At 37.0% G+C, this 27,531-nt stretch overlaps 1 protein-coding gene across 1 annotated transcript in view; it reads left to right on the plus strand.

The window, feature by feature from the left end:
- The window catches only part of RP1 (RP1 axonemal microtubule associated), a 375,431-nt gene that overhangs the window by 206,656 nt on the left and 141,244 nt on the right, over nucleotides 1-27,531 (plus strand). The window contains exons 22-23 of the mRNA XM_007487226.3: nucleotides 16,651-16,709; nucleotides 17,652-17,696. Of these exons, the coding sequence (XP_007487288.3) occupies nucleotides 16,651-16,709; nucleotides 17,652-17,696 (104 nt within the window). The remainder of the gene's footprint in view (nucleotides 1-16,650; nucleotides 16,710-17,651; nucleotides 17,697-27,531) is intronic.

Below are 27,531 nucleotides of genomic sequence, written 5' to 3' on the forward strand. Positions count from 1 at the left end.
TTATGTTTCTCTCCATTTTGTTTTCTCCATTTACTCTTCTCTCCTTTTAAAGTTACCTCGTTCACTGTTTTTGATGACTGGATCCCCTAATTTCTCTTTGTTTATCTCCCATTTTCTTATTCTCTCTACTCTCCTACTTCCCTATAGGGTAAATTAATTTAGCTAATTTAAATGAGTGTAAGGTCCCCACCCCCATCTACTCTTCCATTGTATTTGCCTCTTATTTATCTATTAATGAGAATTAGTTTATTCCTTATGTCTCTCCTTTTCTCTTCTTCCCATGTATTTTTCTTTCCCATCCCCCAATTAAAAAAATATCAGGCCATCTTATTTAGCTTCCTTCTTTCTATATACTCTCTTTTTTTGCTGTAAAAATGATAAAGTCCTTAAGTATCTTAAGTACTTTTTTATCACACATACTTTAAGTACCTTAAGTATCTCAAGTATCATAGGTATCTTAATGATTTCAATTATCACCTTCCTAGGTACAGATATACTAAATTCAACCTTAAGTTTTCAGTTTAGATTTTTATACTTCTCTTGAGTGTTAAAGTTGCTTATCAAATTTTCTTTTTTTTTCTTTTCTTCCTTCCTTTCTTTCTTTTTTTGGTCAGGGAAGTCTAAATTTCTTTACTTCATTAAACATCAGTTTTTTTCTCTAGAGGATTATGCTTAGTTTTGCTGGGTAGCAATTCATGATTGTAGTCCCAGATCTTTTGCCTTTCAGAATATCCACATTATTTCTGGTCCTTTAATGTGGAAGTATCTAGGTCCTATATAATTCTGTCTGTGTCTCCATTTATTTGAATAGGTTTCTTCTGGATGCTTATAGTACTTTTCTCTTGGCCTTATAGTTCTGGGATTGCTTATAATAGTTTCTGTATATTTTGTTTTTTAATTCTCTTTCAAGAGGTGATCAATGGATTCTCTCAGCTTCTATTTCCCCCCATCCTGTTTGAGATACCAGGGAAGTTTTCTCTGATGATTTCTTGTAATATGGTTTCCAGGCTCTTTTGATTGTGACTTGCAGGTATTCCAACAATTCCTAGATTACCTCTCCTGGATCTATTTTTCTAAATTTATCATTTTGTCAGTTAGGTATTATAGATTTCCCTGTATTTCCTTTTTTATTTTTATTTTGTCTTAAGATTTCCTGATGCTTTATGGATTCATTAGCTACAATGTCTAATTCTAATTTTTAGAAAGTTGTTTTCTTCTTTGAGTTTTTGTGTTCCCTTTTCCATTTGGCCAATTGTGAATGTTGGATTTGACTCTGCCCTGATTATAACAATGAAGGTACTTAGCTCTTCCCTGATTGTGAAGATTTAAATATTAACTCATATCTTTTATAGAATTTTAATTCCCATAAGTATAAACTTAAAAGTTAAGTATGGAGACCTGTCTATTTTTAGATTCAATCACAAAAAATGCAAACATGGTACTTAAAAGTTAAGTGTGAAGATCTGCCCATTTAGATCTAATCATCAAAATTGCAAATATCCCACTTAATCATGTAGTGGGAGGTCTGTGACCCATGTGTGTGATAGTGGGTACCCAATCAGAATTGACTAAATGACTTCTGGGCAGTCCTAGAGCAGAGTGTCAGTTGTGATTGGTAGATGTGAAATTAGGGGAAATAACGCAAGAGAAAATGTCTTTAAAAGAGAGAGTGCTACACAGAGTTTGGGGGGATTTTTGGAACAGAGTTCAATTTGGACTTCCACTTCAGGTAATGTTCAATTCTTCATGCTTTCGAGTGGAGATTTGTGAAGAGGGATAGAAATATCTATTGTTAGACTGACACATGGTGAGTGAAAAGCTGACTCTCAACTGCTGGATTTTTCTGAAGAGACTTCCACAGGTCCTGGGCCAAGACCTATCTGGTTGTGGACTAAACTACCCTGCCTGGTTTTTGAGCCAGGGCCAGAGATAAATTATTTATAGCTGAGGCTAGATATCTTACCTTATCTTCTCTCTGATTTCTTGCTTCACTCTTTCTACATTTTAAAAATAAATTGTAAATAAAATCTCTTGGAATTAATTAAATTCCCGGCAAACAAACTCTTATATAATTAAGACCAGCCCTTTAAAAATTAACTCCATATTCCTCCTTATACAATCCTATTCTTTAAAGTTTTGTTTTCTTCAGTCTTTATTTTTCTTTCTTTCCCATTTTGTCCATTCTGTTCCTTAGGGGATTATTTTCTTCAATGTATTATCGAGCTTCCATTTTCTGTTGGCTTATATTATTTTGGGAGGTATTGATTTCTTCAGTGATTTTTTTTCCCAGCCAAATTGTACTGTCAATTCTCTTTTATTTTATTTTTATTTTTACTTTTTAATTTCTTTTCAAGTTCATCTTGTAGTTCCCTTGGGGCATGATATTCTTTCGAATTTTCCTTTGAGGCTTCACATGTTTCTTTTTTGGCACTGTGTCCTCTGCATTCATATGCCTTTCCTGTCACTAAAATAACTAAGTTGTTTTTTTTTTTTTGGTCTTTTGCTCATTTTTTCTATTTATTCTAGTTGTTTCCCCCTTATTTATCTATTGAGACTCTTCTCTATTCCTAGTGTAGAAGGGGTATTGCTCCTAGTAGTAATAGTCTCTCGATAACTGAGGATGACGATTGTCTTTGTGTGCTTTCATCTGTGATGTAGATGAGTGTGCACAAAGACACTTGTGTGTGAAGGAGATTTAAGTGGAAAAGTCGATGCACAGAGATAGTTCCACTCTCTCGGCATTGGAAGCTTGGGTCCAATGGTACGAAAAGTCGTTACACCTGGAGACTTCCTCAGCTGCATTGGATGGCTGTGTTGTCCTTTGTGCTCCAACATGCCCCAAGCACTCCACAGTGCTTTGCTGTGTCGCCCTCTCAGCCGTTGAACCTTCTTGTTGGTTTCTTTTGTCTGTTCTGCCGAAGCAGTCTTCACATGCTGGGTGAGCAAAGCCCTGCTTCACCAGGGGTCGATGACCCGATGGCTACCCTCACAAGGTTTAGCCGGCCTGTCGAAGCCGTTGCCCGGGGTGTGGTCACTGCCCCATGCTAGCAGCTACCGGGAGCCACAAGTGAGGGCTGGGTGTCAGGTGGGGGTCAGAGGCTGGAGAGCTGCCCTAGGAGGGCACGACAAGCCCTCCATACCAGAGATACTACCCCCTCCCTGAGCACCCCATACACCCGGGTATTGCTCCTAGCTTGCAGAGAACTCCTCTGATACTTGGGATAAGCCCAGCTGCTTTTGTTTCCCCAAGGTGTATCTGCTGAGGAGCTGACCCTGATGGCTTGCTATGGGGAGACCTGTAGTTGTTTTGGCCAGCTAGATTCAGCACCCTGTGTTATCAGTTCCTCCTTTGCATTTTGCATTGGACTAGTCCCTACTCTTTTGATTCCTGGCCCCTGCCAAATGACTTGGGCTGGGCAAGTCCCCTGCTCTGTGCTCTACTACTTCAGACACTCTACTAGAGTGGAGTGCATAGTTCTTGGAATATTTGCCTTTGTTACTCACATGTAATGGTTTAGGCTTGCTAATTCCCCCACCGCTTCTTTGCTGCCTGGACTCTTCTGCCAAATGAGAAGTTTCTTGTCCTCTCTGATTTCACTGCCCATGTTGAATGACTTAGACTGGACCAGTCCCCAATCCTGCCCTCTCTACCTTCCATACCTGTTTTGAGTGACTTGGATTGGGCTTGTTCTCATTTTGCAACTTTGTTACTGTTATAGGAGTCTCAGAGTTTGGGCTGGCCCAAGTTCTGCTAGTTCCCACAGATGCTGTGCTGCTTGCCCTACTCTTTCTTCTTACCCAAGTGAGATGTGTTCCTCCTGCTTTCCTTTGTTTGGGGTTATTTATTTTATTATTATATTTTTTGCATATGTGTATAGATTCAGAGAGTAGAAAGTCCTTTCCTCTACCATCTTAGTTGTCAACATACAAGTATTTCCTATTTAGAAGATTTCGCTCTCACCTTTACATTATGAACCTCATATTGAAACTTCTTGTTTCTTTGTAGAAATAGGAACTTATGGTGTGAAACATTGCATATTGAAACTTAAGCCCCTTTATTAGTGCAGTAAAGCAGTTCTTGCCTTACTCCACTGGGCCAGCTGCAACTAAGTCTTCCCAAGCAGTTGTTAAAAACTAACAGATTTATTGTTAAATAAGAGATAGGGAGGGAGGATTTAGGACTTAGGATGCCCTAATCATTAATGCTCTCTTCCCTCGTCCCTCTACATTCTCGGTGAGGAGAATTCTTCTTTGCTTGAGGCTCCCTACAAATCCTTCCTGATTCTAATAACCCCCAAAGCCGTCTCTATACTTCCTGATACTATAAATCCTCCCTTTGTTGGTTTGTCAGGATGTAGCAGGTTTCAGGATAACAGGATGAACTCTGAATGTTGGAGTTCAACCCAGCTGGGCTGGGTCTGAGGTTTGATCCTCAGCCCTCATGGCCACAACTGCCTCTGGACCGTGATGTTTTAGTTAGGATTTGAGAGTCTGTAGGATCTTCTTTAGGATGGTTCTACTGTTGAGGAAAAGTACTCCCAGAGAAATAAAAAGGTTTTCCTTCTCTCACTCACAAGATGGTAGAAACAGAATCAGCAGAGATAAAATCCTTCCTCTCTGAGCTCCAAGACAGGAAGAGCCCAGTTGATCATTGCTCCTTCAAAATTTCTCCTCCCACATTTCAGAATCTCCTCATAGAGTTCCTAGCATGTAGTCATACTAGCCTCTGCAAACCAATTCTTACCTATACTTAATTTATATTTCTATAATTTCTACCATAACAATATAATGTAAAACTTTTTTTGATATATTGACTAGCTTTGATGAACTTTGTTTCCCCCACTTCTAAAACACTTTGTTATAAAAGATTACTCTTTGAAAAGACAGTGGAGGAGCATTAGGAATTGAAAACCTGGAATATTTTGTTTACAGTAGGGCACGTTTGTTGACCCTTTACTAGGGAATCTAAGGGTAGTATAATGTTTGAATTTGGAATATCTGAGTTCAATAAGCTAAGGACTTTTGAGTAACAATAACTCCAACACCACTATGGTGAATCTTTTGGAGTGGCTTTGGCAGGGAGAAAAGGGTCACATCATTCTGCTTATGGAAGATTTAATTTAGCCAGGTCAGAAATAGAATAGGTCAAAGCTTCTTCTTCAATAAGTAATAGGGTTAACTCATGAATGGCACTGCCAGCCTGGATAAAATAGGGAGACCCATTGTAAAAAATAGAAAATAAAATAAAATACATCCAATCTGGGTTACATTGGGAACTACAAATAAGGCTAAATTTATTGTTATTAAATAATTTTAATTGTTTCTGATGCTTTTTTATTCTATTTAGGATTTTCTTGGCTTGAATAGTTTGCCATTTTCTTCTCCAGATCAATTTACAGATAAGGGACTGGGGCAAATAGAGTTCACTGAGTTGTCCAGGGTCACAGAGCTACTAGGTGTCTGAGGTCAGATTTGAACTAAGAAGATGAGTTTTTCTTACTTTAGGCTTCTCAATCTATCTACTGCGTCACCTAGAGGCTCTGAAAAGCAAAATATAACAATGAAAAAACATTTTAAAAGAACATGATAGCTATTACTTAGTTCTTTGTGTTCAATGAATCTTTCTCCCATCATCCTCTGTTACATCCTTTTACCCTTTGCTTCCTTAGTGTCTAACCAAGCTCTAAATAATCCATAGCTGTGGCTTCTACTTCCTTCATGCTTGAGGAAGACACCCCCCTTGCCCCCCAATCTCACTGACAGGTTTGAAGCCCATTGAATACCTTAAAATTGGCTTAGCCTTTTTGCTAAGATGCTTTTACCAGACCAGGGCCACTGTGTATGCTACAGCTACTTAGAGCCACAGAGGAGAGCTGGGTGGCCAGTGAATTCCAAAGGAGGATGAACAATCTTGAAGACCTCACACAAAATGTACTAGTCTTTCCTAAACACCCTGTACACTACTCAACCTTTATTAAACCTCATTTGAAGTGCTATATTGAGTTCTGGGGACCATGATTTTTGGAAGGACATTGGTATACTCAAGTATGCTCAGAAAAGCAATCTGCATAGTGAAGGTGCTTGAGTTCATATGATATGAGGATTGGTTGAAAGAAGAGAGTATGTTTAGCTTAAAGTAGGGAGTATACAGAGATACTTGATCCTTAGAGGAATTTGGTTTCTGCTCATAAAAGTTTGTTAGTCGAGACTGGAAGACCATCACCTGTCAGATTTGTTTTTTTAGTATTGGGAATTAGACCATGTAGAATGATTTACTCCCTAAAGATTCTGGGTATCTGAAATTTCATCATATGTGTCTCATCTCTTTAGCTAGGCTATAAACTCCTAAGAAGTTTTATGAGTCTTTTTATCCCATTGTCTTACACGCACATATTCATTGATCATACCAGTCATTTAAACTATAATAATGTATATCTCAAAGTACCCTGAGACTTTATCTGAATAGAAAGGTGATCAAGGTAAATTTATTTTCTTTTAAAAATCTGGTCATTTTTCATTTTCCCTTATTTTTTCCTTCTTTTTCTGCTGAGTGGACACAAATGTATATACTTCTGATAGAATATAAGACTTAAAGGAGAATGTGATATTGATTCACATGGTGAAAGAGAGATGGTGAAGTCAAAAATTATCTGATTGATGATTACTATGTGCCAGGCACTCTGCTAATCACTGGAGATGCAAAGAAAGGCCAAATTCTCCTTTTGTCCCCAAAGAGCTCACATTCACCTGAGGAAGAGAAGAAACATGGCACAGTGTATAGAATCCTGGACTTCGGGTCAAAAAAGACCTGACTTCAGACACTGACTGGCTGTATGACTAAGGGAAGTCACTAAGTGCTTAACACAGTGCCTTCAGTTCTCAAAACAGTTGTAGGAACATTTGTTCAGTCAGTTAGTCATATCTGTCTCTGTGGGTCCATTTGGGATTTTTTTTTTCTTTTGGTAAAGATTCTGGAATGTTTTGCCATTTCCTTCTCTAACTCACTTTACATAAAAGGAAACTAAGTCAAAGAAAGTTTGCTCATGGTCAAATGGATAATAAGTATCTTAGGCCAGATTTAAACTCAGGAAGATGAGTCTTCTGGATTCCAGTCCCTGCACTGTACCACCTAGCTGCCCTGCTTGGCATATACTAGGCATATAATAAATACTTATTGGCAGACTATGTTGACTTCCTTTTTTTTTCAGCTTCATCTTCTGTAAATCAGGGATTATAAAAGCACCTACCTCTCAGGACTATGGTATGGATAAAGGGAGATAATATTTATTAAGCTCTTTTGTATACTTTAAAGCACTATATAAATGCTAGTTGTTATTATTATTATGCTCTTAGCATTTATGTTGTACCATCTATCTAGTGTATTTACAGTGTAAATGCAAGGTAGTGTGAATTTTACATTTTCTACATCCTGATTAGTTTTAAAAATCCCAACAAAACAGGATGTCTACACCCCTACTTAAGGATTAAGTGTTGAGGAGGATGGCCTATGACCAACATGTGCTATCAAGTGACAAATCAGAAACAACTGACAGACTCCCTGGGCTGTCCTAAGTCAAGCTTAAGTTACCATTGGTACATGTGAGATGCAAGAAGTGATTAAAAAAAAGTTTATGTATTTGGGTCACTTCATCTTGCTGGGCTCTCTTTGGTGGTGGAGGCGTTGAGCTCTGGGTCTCTTTCTCGGAGACGTGGGGTTCGGCACTGGTGTGGCTGGTAGCAGCTTGCTGGGCGTCTTGGAGTCTTGGTGTTTTGGCATGCCTGCAGCTCTTGTCCGGATTTGGTGGTGAGCACCCTTGGTGTGGTGACTGGGAGAAGCTCAATAGCGTGAGTCAGGTGTGGCGTCTTCTCTGAGCTCTCTTGGAGTTTAGGCTGATTCCTTTTTTTCCTTTACCTTTCCTAAAATGCTATCCTCCTAGGAGGCCCCTCATTTTGGAGGAGGCCTCACGGTTGGAAGTTGAGCTAGATTAAATCTTGGAGGAGGCCTCATGACTGAGGTCTCTGAACTCCCCTTAGTTTAGGCTAGGCCAGAGAAATTTTATACTCCCTTCTCTCTCTCTCTTCTTAATTCCTTCCCTCTATATTAATTAAACCACCATAAAATTCCCAAACTGACTTGAGTATTTTTATTGGGATTTGAATTAATCTCTGGTGACCATTAGTATAATACATTAGTCAAAAATCCCTGAAGTTACCCCTTACTGTAGTTCCAGAGGAGAGAGGTGAAGGTGGGATTGAATAGGATACGGGCTGACCAGGAAAGACCTTCTACAAAGGGTGAGATTGAAGCTGTTTTGAATGAAACCAGAGGAATGATGGGGAGGCTGGGAGAAGGAGGAGAACATTCTAGGCATGGGGACAACCAGGGCAAAGCTATAGAGACTGGGTATGAAATGCCCCATGTATTGAGCAGAAATTAGGCTGGATCATAGAATATGTGGAAGGACATAAAGTCTACAAGACTGGAAAGGTAGGAAGGGGTCAGGTTGTGAAAAGCTTAAAATACCAAAGAGATGATTTTATAGTTGAATCCTGGAGATAACAGGGAACCCTTGGAACTTACAGAGTGTTGGGGAAAGACAAGACATGGTTGGTTTTGGACTTTAGAAAAGTCTGTCTGGCAGCTAAATGAAGTGAAGGATTTCCTTCTATCTTCCTTTAGGAATATGGCGCAGGTTACTTTGCTGAGTCCTAAAGTTAATCATCAAGTTCATGTTGGAGCCTGGAACAGAACACAGGTGTAACTGGTTCCCAGCCAATAATTCAGGCTCTGTTCCCTCTTCTAGTTGCTCTTGCACCAGAATCTTACCTCTATGTGAAAGGCCCCGAGTAGAGGACGGATGTGAATCTGGCAGGAGGCTCCATGGGGAAATGAGGCCAGATGCCTTTGCCAAGAACCTAGAGGAGCTGCTCATTGTTGCTGGCAATCCCCCATCACTCATGTGGCCTACCCAAGCAGTGCATGACAGGGCACTTTGTGGATAATTAGCATGGAGCTCTGGTCAGCAGAAAATGCTCAGCTGTAGAAATCACAAAGGTGAAAAGCAAAAGAGAATTTTTATCATTCTCTTTTCAGCTCCTTAGGGGGAAAAAGAAATTTCAAGAGAAATTGAATGAGGACAAGGAGAAAGACCACCAAGAGATAGTTCCCTTTCTGAGCCAAAAAAAAGTACAGCTAAAATACAATGCTTAACTCCGGATAAAGAATGCTTTTGTCCACCACAGATGCTACATACATTTGTACGTGGCCCATTTTTCTTCAGTTGAACACCCACGCCCTTATGGTTTTATTTTAATTCTATACCTGAAGACTTAAAAATCTTTTTTCCCCCTCCCAAAGCCTATAATATGCACAGGTGCACACACTCTTTAATTTCCACAATTTGCCATCATGATTTTTTTTGCATTTTAAATTTGATTTAGAGAAACATGCAACCAGCCTTATGAATTTAAGTAAACACCTTTGTGTAATATTTCCTTAGGGTCCCCACTGGTCCCTGCCCTTCTTAGTTTGCTTCCTTTCAACCTGGAGGTGTCTGGGATTATCAGTGTGTTTCCAAGTTCATTTTATTTTCATGCCTACTCTGTGTAACGGGGCTACATGATTTTAATTGTACAGCTATAAAAAAAAGACCAAAATAGACTACATATTCACATGAGATAACATGCTTTTACTAGTCCATTTGGCTTAGGAGAGTGCAGATGAGCTGAAATTGAGCAGACTTTTAAAGTTAAGCTTTCTTGCCTTAAGACAGGCAGAGCCTCTTGCCTCACTGTGTCAGCATCCATTACTCCTGATTCAGGAAATGTCTTTGACATGAGTTTCACAGGGAGCAAGTTATTAGAGACAAAGGTCCTCCTTCAGGCAATGCTGAAAAGAGGGACAAAAAGATGGAGGAAATAGAAAATATAAATGCAAATAAATTATATTTTGTAACTTGCTGCAGTGTGATCAGTTTTACATGGTTAAACACCAAGCTATATGGATTTGGTAGATAGAATGGCTATATGATTTAATGACCTAAGAAATGATGTCCTGCTGCTGGCTGCTGTTTTGTTCCTTGCTGTGTTTTTCTGATATTTTTTAATTGCAAAATGCCCTGTTTAAATGTTTCTGATTATTCATGTGCCTTTTTGTTAAGAAGATACTATAACCTTCTTTATTTTAGAGCCGAGGAAATGAGGCATAGAAAAGTTTTATTCTTGGAGCAGGGCTAGCTGGGGGAAAATCCTTGGAATCTTCCTGTGACTTCCTGGGGATATACGACCTTTTCCTTTTTACTTAGGGCATTAAGCAGTAATGCCAGGGGAATGATATATATGATGGCAAGATCTAGATAGAGACCAAAGACATCAATTCAGGTTTTTTTTTCAACTATGTGGCATAGTGGATAATGTTAGATTTGGAGTCAGAAGTTCAAATTCTACTCCTGAGTTAATACCTGTGTAACCTTGGGCAAGTAGTTTCCCCTCTCTCAGCCTCAGTCTCCTCTTATATAATATGAATACCAATGCATCCATCTCACAGGATTGTCACATGGAAAGTGCTTTCAACATGAATGCTATTATTATTGCTATTATATTTCTGTAGAATGGGGATAATAACACTTGTACTACTTATCTCTTTTGAGAGGAAACATAGCTTTACAAATTTTAAAACACTATACAAATACTAGTTAACCATACTACATCAAAAGTGCTTAGAAAAGAACTACTGAATGAATTACTCTTTCAACACCATAGTTTGCCTCTACCCTACTTATCTACAATCAGTACTGGTAATTTTTTGCTCCCTATTCCAATATATTTCCTAATAATTATTTGTGATGATAATTTGAAAATGAAATATACTAAAATCTCCCAAAACTTGGCCTCCGCCTACTTTCCTAATTTTGGCTCCTAGTTGCTTTTTAGATAAATCCTACACTTTAGTCAATGTTGGCTTTCTCCAAACTCAGAATGCATTTTGCTTTTACACCTTTGTTCATGATGCTCATTCTATTTGAAATATCCTCTTTGTATCTGTTTATTTGAATGCAAGGGCTAGGGGACTCACTGAGACAAATCATTCAAATGCCATCTGGATGTCTTGGGAATTGTAGCTATCTGACCCTCTACTCCTCCCTTCCCAAATGAGGTAAAATGAGGTCAAGAGCTATGTGTTTCCCCTGGAGTGGCCATCCATCATCAACAGACTGGAGGGCAGGACCCAGAGTTGAAGAAATACTTGAGCTGTAGTGGATTTTGTCCCCTCAGGAAAGAATTCAGGAGGCTGAGAGGTGACTCCTTTCTTTTCTTTTTTTCCCTTTTCACTTTCCCTGAGATTTATTTATGCTTCTCTTACTCAGTTCCTATGTTATTTCTTCCATAAATTTAATTCATTTAAATAAATTCACTTAAATAAATGACTTTCTGTGTATTGTGGAATACTCATGGGGGGTTGACTTTGAAAAGATTTCTTATTTCACAAACTAATGTTACTAGAACCTTCAGTTTGGGTTTAGGAAGTTAGATGGCATGGTAGAGGGGTGATTTTCAAGCTATGATTTTGTTTATGAATGATTCTATAACTCTCTGAATTATAATCCTAAAATCTGAATGTGAGGCTCACTTAGATTGCTCCTAGTTGAATCCAAGTAGTCATAGAACCCTTTAGGTTCTGCTAGGATAGAGTTCTCCTATTTTATCTGAATGTAGTAGGTCTAGAAGAAAAATGGTCTGCTCTTAGGCATAGTCAGAGAGCTCTCAACTGGGCTCTTTTCTGTATGAAAAAAGTGAGGAGAATCATGATGCCTCATGATCTCCAATGCTAACTAATGTTATAGCAATCCTTCTAAGTTAGCACAAATGGTCCCTTTTCCATGACACTTTCCCCCATCATCCAAATGGGAAATATTCTCTTACTTGAATGCCTGTAAGATTTTGTTTTCACTATTCTCATTGAAGGTGAGGTGTACTATTTTGCATACATGTCACATTTTTCTATTTAGGGAAATATGAAATTTTTGTTTTTCTAGTAGCAAGGATTATTTTTTTGTATCTTCCGTTGTATATTGAACAGTGCCTTTCATTATATCCACTCAACAAACTTTTAATAAAAGGAGAAAAGAAAGGAAAGAAGAGAAGGAAATTAAAGAGCATGTTTATATTAAAATAATTTTGAAAGAACACAATTCATAAATTCATAATTTTCCTTATAATATTATAAAATGTAAAAAAAAACCCTCGGTTTCTATTTCTGGGAAATGGGTAATATATTTCAGTATATTGTAATAAGTTGTTTATTAAAGAAAATAGAAATAAGAATTTATTACAGGGGGTGGCAGGTAGATCAGTGGATAGAAAGCCAAGCTTGAATATGGGAGATCTTGGGTTCAAATTTGGGCTCAGATATTTCCTAGCTGTGTGACTTTAGGTAAGTCACTTAACTCCTATTACCTAGCCCTTGCCATGCTTCTACCTTAGATCCAATAAAGAATGTGTATCCTAAGATGGAGGATAAAGGTTTTATTTTTTTAAACTTATTACATATATTTAGGAACATATTAGAAAGGACTTTGAGATTTGAAAAGATGCTAAAGAAGTGCAAAGTACAACTTCAGTGGGAGAAGAGATATTAATAAAAAAATTATCATGAGACAGTGAGCTATCACTTAACTTTGTGGGTTTTTTTTTCCCAAAAGAGGCCACTATTAATAATTTCTTGCTATTCTGAGCATGTATTTGTGCCGCTGCAGTTCTCTGTACTTTGTCAGTTTATGCTATTCCTTGGTGTGAAATTGACAAGTGGTGATGGTGGGAAATTGACAGAATGAGGCACAGAGATGGCGGCTGCTGCTCCTCAGTTGGCTTGCTCATTGTCTAGGTGGGGGTGGGGAATTAGAGCATTCTTACTCATGTATTTAGCTTCACTTTAAGATATTCCCACAGTTATGAAATTGTTCTTTGGACTGAAAGTACCTCAGAGATGATCTCATCTGTTCTATTCTTCCCTCCCCACCTCCACCTGTATGATGCACTGGAAAAGAGTCAAGTCATTCAACTCCCTTAGACCTTGGTTTCCTCATCTGTAATATGAGGGGATTGAACTAGATCATGTATAAAGTTCCTTCCAGTTCAAAATCTTTCCATTGCCCACAGGAATGTGTGGAATGATGAAGAGAATATTTGCCTAAGGGACAGAGGAGCTGGAATCACATCCTACCTCTTGTGCTTATTAGGTGATCCTGGGCAAGTTTGTTAAACTCCCTAGGCCTCAGTTTCCTTGTCTGTCAAATGAAAGGATTTGAACTAGATAGTCCTTGAGGTCCCTTTCAGCTCAAGATCTATGATCTGGTGATGCCAGGACCAGTTCTCTCACTTCCAGGACCAGTTCTCTCACTTCTTCTAATCTACCCCCACCATCTGGGCTCATTCCAGTCCAACTTTAAGTCAATATTATTCTGGAAATTAGAGCTAGGACAAAGATGGGGCAAGTGAAGTACTTAGGTGAGCAAAATTCCTTAGGTGTACAAAGCTAGCAGTCACATATAAATATATTCACATGCTCATAAATCTATACACAAACACAACTCTCTGTGTGTGTGTGTGTGTGTGTGTGTGTGTGTGTGTGTGTAATATCCTCCTAAACATGCCATGACTTTAGAATTGAGGATCAATTTTATATTCCTGCCTCAGGCACAAAATCAGCTAGTTACCATGCTGCAAGGAATATCCTACAGTTGTCTAGCCTAGTCTTAAAACTCTCAGGGGAATATTTCCTAATCTTTCTCAGACATTTATTTTGATATTTCCTATCTATGCAGGTTAGGGAAAAGTTCCTAGGGGGCTTGTGGATAAGCAAGTATTCCTTTACAGGTGAGTGAAAGAATCTCATGACATGATCACCAAAGCTCCATCATGCCCCAGGCTTTCCTGCATTCTTCCAGAGTTGTTGCTAGTCCTGAAAATTCAGATTTATCAAGAACTTTGTTCAACTGTTTTGCTTCATGAGAATTTTTCAGCTCTAATGCTTCACCTTTGTAAATGACCTTCAGATCTGATATAGAGATCACATTGGGCTACTCATCCCTGTTCTCAAATCTGGCAAATGAGAATATCTAACACACACACACACACACAGTGTGTGTGTTTTTATTATTAGATGCACAAATATATATATATATATATTCACATCTATGCACACATATACATACATAAACAATGAGGATATCAGAAACCATGTCATATGAGAATCATTTGAAGGATCTGGGGATGTTTAGTCTTCAGAAAAGAAGGCTTGGGGAAATGTAAAGGTGGATGATATAAGGGAAAACCATCTAACAACTGAGAAAATTGCTGTACTGACCAAGAAGGAAAAGGGTTGCCTTGTGCAATACTGAATGTCACTACACAGGGGTCTTGAAGTAGAGACTATAAACCACTTGTCAGGAATATTAATAGAGGAGGTTTCTGTTTCTATATGGGTGGGACTAAATGACGTCCTAGATTCTTTCCATCTCTTGGGATTCTACGAATTCTGTGAATACACAAACACACACACGTATATGTATGATTATAATGCATTTACGTTCAATCCATTTTCTGATTCTCCTTTTATGGACCACTTATTTCCTTATCTACAGCCTATATAAAACATATGTGTGTAATCCAAAGATAGCCACTCACCCAGAATAAGTAAAGGATTTATTTTGGGCTGGTGATAAGGAATGGTGCCTTAAGGATGATCTGATAGACTATTTTAAAAATCATTAAATTGTCAGCTCTGCAGAGATCTTAAACCTTTCCCTTGAATTATAAGTGAGCAAATTTGGCCCTTGAAGTCTCCAAGGACATTGACCTAGAGAAAATCTAAGGGGAATGACTAGCTACAGAATCCTTTCTTCAATAAGCCTTTGCTGCTCAGGATTCTCTCATGACTCTTCACTCTGCTTTTCCTTTTCTGCTTTTAAAGATATTTCATTTTCCCAATTACATGTAATAATAATTTTCAACATGTGCTTTTCCAAATTATAAGATCCAAATTGTCTCCTTCTTCCCTTCCCTCTCTCCTCTCAGAGATGATAAGCAATTTGATCTGAATTATACATGAATTATCATGCAAAATATACTTCTATATTGGTCATTGTTGTAAGATTATATTTATATAAAACCAAAATCCCAAAATAAAAACAGAAATAAACTAAAGTGAAAAGTAGTATATTTCATCTGCATTCTGACTTCAGCAGTTCTTTCTCTGGAGGTGGATAGCATATTTTTTTGACCTAAGTCCTTCAGAATTGTCCTGGATCATTTTATTGCTGGGAGTAGTTGAGTCTTTCACAGTTGATCATTATACAAAATTGCTGTTACTGTGTACAATGTTCTCCTGGTTCTATTTATTCCACTCTACATCAGTTCATGTAGGTCTTTCAGCTTTTTCTGAAATCATCCTGCTCATCATTTCTTTTAGCACATTAGTATCCCATCACCATCATATACTGCAATTTGTTCATCCATTCTCCAATTGATGGATATCCTCTCAATTTCCAATTCTTAGTCACCACAAAAGAGCTGCTGTAAATATTTTTGTACAAGTATGTCTTTTCTCCCTTTTTGATCTCTTTGAAATACAGACCGAGTAGTGATATTACTGTACCAAAGGGTATGCACAGTTTTACAGCAAAGTCTTTGACTGAATATTAAAGGATAATTTGGATTTAGAGAATTATAGTATTTAGAAAGATAGCATTAGAGTCAGGAGGGGAGGGGATGCTCATTACTTATAGAGTATTTATTTGTGGCAGGCCCTTTAAAATATTTCATTTGATTCTTGCAACAGCTCTGCAAAATAGGTGCTATTTTTATCCACATTTTATAGTTGAAGAAACTGAGGCAAATAGCAGTTAAGTGACTTGCTCACATGGCTAATGAGTGTCTGAAGCAAAATTTGAAATCAAGTCTTCCTTAAACTTGGTCCAGTGCTCTATCCATTGTGCCTTCAGCTACTTATGAGGAGTGGCTTGACCCAAAGGATTGGAGGTTTCAATGAAAAGGGAATATTTTTGAGAAAATGTCAAAATCCTTCTGCCTCCATTAGAGAAGTCACTCACTCTGGACAGTGGTATATAAAGAAATTAAGAAGAAGTGGTTGATTAGAAGAGACGTAGACAACTTAAATATTAAACAGAAATCTGCAAAAGAATATTTAGGTTTCATCCTTCAAGTCATTGCTGTGATGTGAACTTCACCATTTGTTAATGTGCTACTTACTCATTTTGTTGTGTTTGACTGTTTTCTTTTTCTTACCTTCTGTCTTAGAATCAATATTGTGTATTGGTTCCAGAGAAGAAGAGTAGTAAGGACTAGGCAACTGGGGTAAAATGTGTGCCACAGGGTACCACAATTAGGAAGTGTCCAAGGCCAGAATTGAAACCAGAACTTCCCATCCTTAGGCCTGACTCTGAATTCACTGAGCCATCCAGTTTCCTCTTAATGGCAATCAGTATGCACAGTGAATATAGGGTCACTTTGTGTAATAATATAGTGAAAATAAAATTAATATCTTCTCTTTCTTCTCTCTCTCTGCCTTTTTCTTTTCTTCATTCTCCTTTATCTCTCTCTCTTTTCCTCCTTTGGTTTCCATTTCCTCAGGTGGCTTCCTTTTATGTCCCAGGGCATCATTCACTCAGAAATAGAACTTTATCCTCAAGGTAAGTATGGTAACAGGGAGCAGACAATTGTGTTATAATACTTGTCCTAAAAACATCACCCTACCCACCATTGCATTTCTGTGTGATAGAATATAATCTCTGTTCAATCGAAGTCAAGTCAACAAGAATTACTTAAGTTCCTATTAAGTGTCAGACTAGGCAGAAAACATAGACATGAAGGAAACCATCTCTGCCCTTAAGAAGCTGGTATCTTGCTGAGGAGCTATATAGCATGTAAGCAGACAAGTGGATACTAAATGTATACATCTGTATCTATATTTCTATAAAATGTACAATCTAACATACAGAAGAGTCAAATAAAAATTTTGAAGAACCACTTATGACTAGTGTACTGAGGAAAAGCCTCACGTTGAAGGTAGTACTGGAGATGAATCTTGAAGGGACCTAGAGGTTCTTGTATGAGGTTAGCACTGGAAGAGAGATTAGTTTTCTATAAATCTAGGATGAGGAATATGAGATTCATAACAGTACATATTCTCATACTTCATGTGTCTCCTAGTCTGTTTTCCTTCATCCCTTTCCCCCTACTTATCCATCATCCTTCAGAGTCCTCATGCTTTAAATCAAGATTACAATGATAATGTAGTTACCTCCTCTATTCTGGGGAGATTTTTATGACCATCCATTGGCAAATATTTTATTGCCTCCTATTCAGTCAGTTGGAAAAATAAAGCAGAGGTTTCCAGGGCAGAGGGAGCAGAGATTCTGAACAGTTAGCCCCTTTCTGTAGATGGTTCAGAGGATCATAGGAGATGGTGACAAAGTGATAGTCACAAAGTTCCATTCTCATGCAGAAAAGTAGCCAATTTGAAAACTCTGCAGTCATTAAAGAGTTAAACACATATTCTTCCCCCCCCCTCCCCATTTATAATGTCATCAGACAGGTCTATTATTAACTGCACTTCACTTTTATGTTTGCAGAAATGCAAATAAAGCATCAGCCTAAAACGCAAGAGGAAGCAAATGGTAAATGTTGTTGCTGTTTTTCATCTTCTAATCATCTGAAAGAGTCTATTTCTGTTTCAAGATTACCTGCCTTGCACATTTTTCTAGTCTATTCTTATTCACTTTAAAAATATTGATTGAAAATACTTAAAATGAATCTAACTATGAACATTTAACTGCATTTTGATGGAGAAAGAAAATCACATGAACATTTTGTTTTCCTATAGATGCTTTTTAAAAATTGCTCTTTTCCCACTTCTGCACTTTTAAATATCTTGGGAAATTATCATTTGCCTAATAATTAATTTCTGTGAATTTATCTTGATTTGATGTCATTTGGCTATTTATGCATGTTGGCTTCACAGCTTTCTGTTTAAAGCCATTGGTTATTAGCTTTTTTCCCTGTATTCTTCACTTTTCAAACCAGAGTGTGATTGTTTTTATCCATCTTTTGTTTTAATATTAATATTGATTTAAGTGATATGCATAAGCATCTTAGTTAACAAACTTGTTGCTGTCATAATTACTTTCAAGTAGAACAATAATTTGGAAATCACCAGTAGAAAGTAACTATGTATTTGTAATTTCCTGTAGCATTCAGGAGCTCCAATGAGACTCAACTACTTCATTTCAATTTCTATCCCCCTGACAAATAACTAATTATATCATTTGTATTTAATTATATTACAAATTAAATTCTTGCCAGCATTGTACTTCACATATTTTATTTTGAATAAAAGAAAAGGGAGAGGATCTACTTCTTTAATTACCTTTACTGGAAGATCAATTCAGCCCAGATTTCAAATTTTTTGTAGGAGCATAAAGATATGCAAATGATGTTGTTTCAGAAGCCTAAATATTCTTACATTTGGTAAAGAAAGAGATACAAAATTCTAGCTTCTGCACCATCCAGAAGATGGACTGTCACCTATTATCAATTTCACAAAATGCACTAATGTGCTATAATAACACTCCTGATAGGAAAAAATATTTCTTAATTATTAAATTTAGAAAAGTGGTGTGAACAGTATAGAATTTCCAAGTGGCTTTGATATTTACAATTAAAAAATCCTTGGAGAAAGATGGGAGTCTAGGATATTATTGTTGATGATATTTTAGACATAACGAATTGTTGACCTTGGATTTTACACAAATGTATATTTAAACTAATAAGGTTTAGGATTGTGCCCAATGGAAACCAAACAAGGTGGATACTTTGTCATTCTTTGGGACATAAATCCACTAGTTACAGCAAACTATGGAATAATTAGCTCCCTACTGTAGCTTTCTTCTGAATTTGTGAGTGAGCTTTTCTGGTGTGAAAGGGACATTCAGTATTGTTAGGATAATCTAGTTCTCTCCTCTCCACCTGCCTCAGGATGTTCACTGGTTTTGACTTCAATCCAGAGCAATAACTATTCAATTTTCACAAATTAAAGTGGGAAATTCCACAGCCTTCCTTCCATGCTATAGATGCACTCCAGTGTATCTTAACCTTCACAATTAGGATTTCTTTAGAAGCTAATTCAAATTCCTCTTTCAGAAAGCACTTTAAGCATGTTCCCTTTTGTCCTAGTTTCAGTAGGCACAGAATAGCTGCTTCTGCTGCCTGTTATGCTTTGACTCATTAAATGCTTTCTTTATCATCTTTACTAGCAAAATAAATTGACTTCCTTTTGTCTTACACTTACATTCCCTGGACCATCTCCAATTTCTCTAGATTTTCCTGGAATTTGTCCCCAAAGATGAACATAGTACTGTGATAAAAATCCTTGAAAAGAGAAAAAAATAACTAATAGTATTAAAACATTTTGCTAGTCAATATATGTATTTAAGCTTATACTATTACTCTCAGACAAAATGGGTCAGTTGTGCTTTTTAAATAACCCCCACCTTCTGTCTCAAAATCAATATAATATCAATTCCAAGGCAGAAGGGCAGTAAGAGCTAGGCAATTGGGGTTAAATTACTTGTCTAGTGACACATATCTAGAAAGTGTCTGAGGACCAATTTGAACTCAGGTCCTCTGGACACCAAGTCTGGCACTCTATTAACTGAGTCACCTAGTTGTCTGCCCCTCAGTCACACTGCACAAAATATCATAATAGGGTTGACATGACATATATATATCTAAAGTAATTACTTTATATTTCATTTTTCTTTTGGTTCAGGAAATTAAAATGCTTAGTTTTCTGTGTTTTCACATAATCATTAAATATAATCTATTTTTGTAGATTATTTGAAATTATATTTTACCCATAGATAGTAGTGTGGATATACATTAATACAGTTATGGCTTCCAGAATATTCTTAAGGATTTGGTAGGAATTTTTTAGTTTAGGAAGTTTATATGTCATATTTTCATAAAACCTATAATCTAGATTTCCATATGTATATTATTTCTTTGGTAGATAATATGAATACCTTCAGAGTTTGTGATTTTGTTAACATGAAGAACTCCCTGAACAAACACTGGTTATATTCCCTTTAAGACTCAGTAGATCAGTCCTCAAGAGTTTTCTGAATCATATGTAAGTAAACTTATTCTCCCAGATTCACACAGTAAGTGAGTGTCCCAAGTGGGCTTTGAAACTTGTTCTTTTGGATTCCTAGCCTAGTTCTCTATCCATTGTGCCATGCTGCATTTAAGCATTGTATGTTGTTAATTTTTAGCTTTGTCCTATCTTTGTCCACTGTCCCATATATTTGTGGAAGACCTCTTTCATTCTATAGTCAGCATGTGCTCAGAAATTAAAACAAAAATTGCCATTAGCTGAAGTTAAAAATAATTTAATAAGGTCAAATTTGCTTCATATACATATTATGCATTCAAAAGCAAATGCATATGGAATTCTAGTAAAAAAATCCTTGACTACAAAAAAGTTTAATTTGTTAGAACAAAATTTAGCTTTGAAGATTCTCTTCCAAAGTGTTTTCTGTTTACATGTAAAGATCATAGAAGATTTTTCATAGAAACAATAATAGAGATGACTTTGTCCTGGGATTCTCTGATAAATAATGCTAAATGGGATATAAAACAAGTAGACATGCTTGCCAAAGGTGTTTGCAGCTGTCATGGAGAGCCTCCAGTGCATACTCTAAATGGAATAAGGATTCCCTATATGTGATGATAAGGTCCCTTCCAGATGTTCCTGTTTACAGATAGCATTGTGCTAATTGCTTCAAACTTTGGAAGACAGAGGAACATCCTAAATGAGACTCACCACTTATGCTAGGGTTCAACCCATCAATCAATACAGGAAAAAACAAGTGACTGAAGAATGCCCTTTGCCCAAACTAAAATATACTATTAGTCAACAAGTCGAGTTAAGAAGCACTTATTAAGCCCACACTATGTGCCAGGAAACTGCATTCATTCGATTTATATACAAAATAAGTTGGAAGTGATCTCAGAGGTAAAGAACTAGAAAGGTTACTTCCAAAGGTGTGATACTAGTTGAGACTTGTAGGAAACCAAGAGGCAAATAGGAGGAAGAGCATTCTAGGGATAGAGGACATCCAGTGAAAAGTTGTAGAATAAGGTGAAGGTAGAATAAGGTATATTGAGGCACATGAAGGAGGCTGGAGTCACTGAATGAAAAAGTACATACGGGTAGCAAAGTATAAGAAGATTGGAAAGGCAGGAAGGGGCCATTTAATGGAAAGCTTTGTAAGCCAGTCCTAGAGATAATAGGGAGTCCCTGGAGTTTATTAAAGGTATATGTATGTGAAATGGTCAGATCTGTGGTTTGGGAAGATCACTTTTACAACAGAGTGAGTGGATGATGAGCTGGAATGGGAAGAGACTTGAGGGAAGGCTTTGAAATAGTTAGATGGAAATCCCATGCATTTAGTCTTGATATCAGTACAAATATCTTAATAGACCCTGTAGATGGACAGTTATCTAGGTCCAGAACTGAAGAGAAGGAAGAGAACAGGTTAGACTGTATTTGTGAATCTATACAATACTTTCAGTGCCCACAATCCTCTGCCTGAAACAATACCCCATCTTTTTAACACCAATAGTTCTCTAATGATTCTATATGGCTAAAACCATGATATTCTGAGTTTCCTCTGAATAAGAAATGTGAACCACCCAAAGGGAAGTGGAGTGAAGTACAAAACGAGTACTTCTACAGCAGGTTACCAATGAAGAATTGAACAAAAGGAACTTCACAAGTATGGGATGGGCATCTCACATGCTTCAGTATACCAATGGAATGTCAAAAGACCAAAAGGAAATGTTCTGGCTAGTTGGATTGCTGCTCAGTGGAATATGTATGAGAGCACTATGAACAAGAGCCATGATGAAAAGGTATGGATGGGTTGCAATTTGCACTCATCTCAATGAAAAGAATGAATGAACCATCAAGATCCTGCTTGGTCTAAGTGAATTTGAGACAGACCAAAAGATAAACTAAGGAGGGAAAATAACTTGTTCTCCTGCCACCTCCCACCTAGCCTTTCTTTTTTTTTAGTTTTTATCTCACACACGTGTGTGTATATACATATACATATATATATATATATATATATATATATATATATATATATATAAATAATTAGGTGCAAAGTCTCAAAGCTTTGGTACTACATTTTGTCCAGCAAGAAAACACACCAACAAACATCTCAGGATCCTGAATTCCTCCCCTCCCTGCTGCCCAAGTATAGAATTTATATTCCCAGCTTAGTAACTGGGATACATATGAACAACTCTAAGCATACATTATAAACAGCTTAAATTGATTGATAACATCCATCTACATATTGAAATGTACACCCAGATACTTACTATATAGCATTCACATCAGAATTGTGTGCATTTAACATTAGTGCATGTAATGAACATAATTCACAGAGGACAAGTTATATTAAATCCTTGTATCTCTTCTGGAACCTATTATTGTGTTTTTGCATATAGCTGTGGAATTAATGAATGAATGAAAAAAATCACTTATTAAGTGCTCATTATATGCCTTCATTGTTCAAAGTGCTGAGAATAGAATAAAAGTAAGACAGCCCATATCATCTGAAGACATTTACATTCTAATAGCCTCAGCTCCCTTGGGTACTATATATCCCCTGTTAGAGTGAAAGGGTCTTGAGGGAAAAGGCCATCTCACTTTTCTATTTGTATCCTTAGCAGTGACATGGTACCTTGAATAGACAAAGCAATTAAATTATTTTCCATCCATCCATCCATCCATCCATCCATCCATCCATCCATCCATCCATCCATCCATTCATCTATTAATCTTTTGGGTGCTTGATAAATACTTAACTGCTAATGATGCAGTCTTTTAATTGGGGATTATTCTTGCCTTGGCAATATTTGGGTCTGACAGAACTGGTAGTCAGGCAGCAATTAAATTGGGCAGAAAAGTGACTTGTTATCCAAAAAGGTCTGAAGGGTTGGAAAAACTTCAAGAATTGATTATTCCAGGAATAAGTCTCTGAGTCTGAAGATAGGTCCCAAAACAGAGATTGACCCACAGAGAAAAGGGATAGATAGTTCATGTTTATCCTTAGCAGAAGTCTAAATTTAGTTCTAAATGCAGGTCATATATTTAAGATAGGCCAGCATAGGCAATTAGTGGAGGTCCCAGTAATAACTAATATATAAATAGCATTTTGACAAGGAACTGGTATGGGGGAGATCTCTTAGCCACTGCCAGGCTCCTTGGGTTTGACTGAGAAATTTTGATTTAAGCTCCCAAGAAACTCGCTCCCTAGTTCTCTTGTAAAACCAGATTCTTATACTTTAGTCCCTCCTCCTTTCTTTGAGTACCCTCTCCTGGGATTTATATTTGGACTTCTGATAATGCTTGTAGTTATCTTATTACATAGCTGGAATGCACATAAAATGTATGTTTAATGAGATGCCAGGAGACATTGGAAAGAATATTGTACCAGTCAATTAGGATTGCTACTTGTGGTGGGGGTGGGGAAGGCAGATTTGAAGTCTGGATGAACTGAGTTTGAGACCTGGCTCTACTGCTTACTACTTGTACAGCCTCAAGCAGATTATTTAACTTGATTTCCTTATCAGTAAAATGAGGATTTTGGACTAGATGATCTTTGTGGTCCCTTCCAGCTCTAAACCTGTGATTTTATGCTTTACAAAGTAATTCATTACAGATTAACATGTCTTTGAATGCATGGTAATTTATTCAGTTTTCTTATCTGTAATAATCCTTCCCATCTTGTTTTCATATTTATTTATTCTGTGGTTTTTTATTTAATTTATTCAATAGATATTGAGTACCTACAAAGTTCCCAAATGAAGTAGTATTTCCACTGGGTTATACAAGTATGTAAGATGTGTGCATGTCTTCTTTCATTCATTTATCAAACAAGCCCTTGTTCAGCATTTACTATGTATAAAGCACTGTTTTAGGAATACAACCTCCCACATCCCCCAAACCAAAGACTCTTGTCTTTTGTCAAGGGACTTGCATCCTAGTTTTCTATTGCAATCAGCACTAGCTAAAGTGTGAATGTCTATACATGATTTCCTGTTTGCACACAATCAGCATATAAACGTATAATGTTCTTGTACAGCTTCTGGAAGTAGAGGACGTGGTCTACAGAAAAATCTTCCTCACATTCTAAAACAAACTGGAATTTACTTCAGGAAAAACTTTTCATTTTCCTTGACTCTTCCTGAATCTAGAATAAGAGAACAGAAATCTAGAATAAGAGAACAGAAAGGAGGAAACCATTAATTACAAAAAACTGCTCTGGGAGGATTTAGTCAAACAAACATTTATTCTTTAGATATTGTATGCAAGGCCCTCTGGGGAAAGAAGTTGAAAAAAATAATTCCATTAATGAGTCCTACAAAGTTTGGGGTTCTAGACTACTTCATGTGGCACCCTGTCCTGAAAAGAACTATGGGAAATAGAATAAGTTGTATGTAAGGAACAACATCAAGCTGAATCTCACACATAGCAGGTTCATATCTAGACATGGTTTTATTTTTGGCTTCCCACTATTTGAAAGTTGCTGGCAAATGGCAGCTAGGTGACTCAGTGAATAGAGCTAGCCAGGCCTGGAGACAGGAGACCCTTTCTGGCCTCAGATACTTCCTAGCTATGTGACCCTAGGCAAATCACTTAACTCCAATTTCTTAGCCCTTACCATGCTTCTGCCTTGAAACTAATACTTAGTATTGATTCTGAGACAGAAAGTAAAGATTTAAAAAAAAAGAAAAAAAGTTGGAGAAAGGTGAGAGGTGCTATAAGCCATTTTATCCTAGGAAGCAAATATGTTTCTAATTTCATGTCTTGAGAACAATCCCTAGGCTGATCAATTAATATATTTTTCTGTTTCTTAACATGAATGAGAGATCCAATGGTATTTATGTTTTGGAAGAGGAAAATGTTTAAGTGCTCTTATTTAAGAGGGCTTTTAGAAAGACACCTCCAATGTTGTGATGAACTAATCTTTTTAGTCTTTTTGAGTAGTCATGCAAGAAGACTTTGGAGGCTTATTCTTTTGCGACAGATAAAATCCAAACTCCTTTAATTGATGTTGGCAGTTTTTTATAACCTGGCAATTCCCCTGTCTTTCCTAAGTTAACTTATTTTATATGGAATTGACATGCTTTCCACCAACATACTGAGCTTTATCATCTTGTTACTTTTGTTTCCTATTCCTTTTGGTGTATCTTCCATCTCTTTCTGTTCATTGAATTCTTACTTATCCTTTTTATGCCCAGTTTCAAAGCCACCTTACTCCAGCAAGCTTTCCTTAATCTCCTCTAGTTGAGAAGGACTTCTGCCTCTTTGGGCCTCCTATAGGACACAGCTTGCACATCTGTGAAATGCTTAGGTATTATTTTGTGTTGAGGTTATTGTGTATATGTCAACTCTTCTGACAAGAATATATAAATACTGAGGATAAGGACTTAGCTAAAAATTGCATTTGTACCACTATCTAGCACAGTACTCTGCAAACAGCAGGTACTTTATAAATGTATATTGCATTGAGTTAAAGGGAATATGGATTTAGTTACCAAATATCATTTTAGATACACCTGCCATAAATGTATGCCTAGTGATGACTTTTAGTTTTTGACTACCCTTTTGGCAAATTCCATTCAAGTTTATTTGCAAACAAATAAAACCCCAGTAAACTTTAATTCATTGTCATTTTTTTAGGTTAATAATAACAATTGGAATAATTGTGTGTAGTTCTTTCAATATGTATACCCAGATGAAGGGTTGGATGTCCCAATAATAGGAGATATTCTTCAAGTAATTGTCTGAGTGGCAGTGATAGGTTTAGACTGAGTCACCTCCAATAAATGCCTTATATTTCCTATGTACCCACATGAGGTCTTCCTCCAAGGTGTCCAAAGCATTTTGCAAACTAATATTTAATTCACTTAGTGCATTTTTAGTTCCTTATAGGAGTGGAAAACTGAAAAAGAACCTAAAGATGATGAATACATCTCTCTCTCTCTCTCTCTCTCTCTCTCTCTCTCTCTCTCTCTCTCTCTCTCTCTCAAGTCATTTATACTTAGTAAGCCAGGTGTTTAGATCAGGTGCACTTATACTGCCTTGCTGCATTTCAGACACAACTCACTTACGTTTCCCATTTGGTATCTTTTAAGGGCAAAAGTAGATTTGCCATGATTCTTGCCATCCATTGTAACGACTCAAGGCAGTCACATATGACAAGATCCGGTATTCTTTCTCAGTTTGTCTAATGAGGAAGTGCTTGGTAAGAGGTTAATTAGTATGCTCTCTTCCCAGAAGCTTGCTAAGTATTCAGTGGCTATTTGCCTGAGGCCAAAAACACTAAACGTGTATCTAGACACAGATGTTCTTAAGTTTCAGAAGTGTGATAGTTCTGAGGTAGTGAGTAAAACACATACAGCCTCTTCTATCAAAATATGATGAATAGTATCCTTGTCTTTGTGGAATGGATTTGTGTCTATTGGATCTGCTAGAAGGGACCTTCGAAATCATCTAGTCTATCCCTTCATTTGACAGAGGAGTAAACTGAGACCCAATAAGGGGAAATGTCCACTATGTGAAAGGCACACTTATTTATTGACTAATAATAGTTCTGTTGCATTGACTAAAGAATTTTGGTTTGGTAGATAAGAGATAGGGAATGAGGTGGCCCACTGGGCTTGGAGTCAGGAAGTCCTGAGTTCAAATTCAACTCAGAAACTTCCTAGCTGTGTGACCTTGGTCAAGTTACTTAACCTCTGTCACTGGAGAATGGCAAATCACTCTAGTAGCTTTGCCAAGAAAACCCAAATGAGATTGTGAAGAGTCTGACATGACTGAAATGATTCATCAGCAACAAAGATAAGAGGCAGTAGTGTGGTAGAGCAGAAACAATACTGAATGAAGAAAAAAGAGATTTGGATTCTGGTTCTAGGTTTTACAAAATCCAGTTATGTCTTTTACATTTCTACTTGGGTGTGGGTCACTGCTAATAACATGCTGGTTTTGATTTTTGTCCTTAATGGATTTTTTAATTGCCCCTTGATTTATATGAAATTTTAGTTATCTATTAGAGGTATTCCAGAATTTTCAAACATATAACATTGCTGGTAATTAATGAGATGGGCTTTTTTCTTAGCAGTGACCATTTAGGCATCATTGACAGTATACCACTTTTCCCCAAATGCAATGGTGTCTGAAGTTATTCTAATCCAGTCTACTTCTAGCTCATTATTTATGTTGTGTCTTTCCAAGACACATGTACGATGGACAGATGTGATAACCTACCTGTCCAGTTCTACATCAAACACTGAGAAATTTATGTCTCATCTATTTTATCCAAGGTAAATAGTTGTAAAGAAATCTTTTCCATTGCTATGGATTCCACTAAGGAG

This window comes from Monodelphis domestica, chromosome 3 (genome assembly GCF_027887165.1).
Source record: "Monodelphis domestica isolate mMonDom1 chromosome 3, mMonDom1.pri, whole genome shotgun sequence".
Lineage (NCBI taxonomy): Eukaryota > Metazoa > Chordata > Mammalia > Didelphimorphia > Didelphidae > Monodelphis > Monodelphis domestica.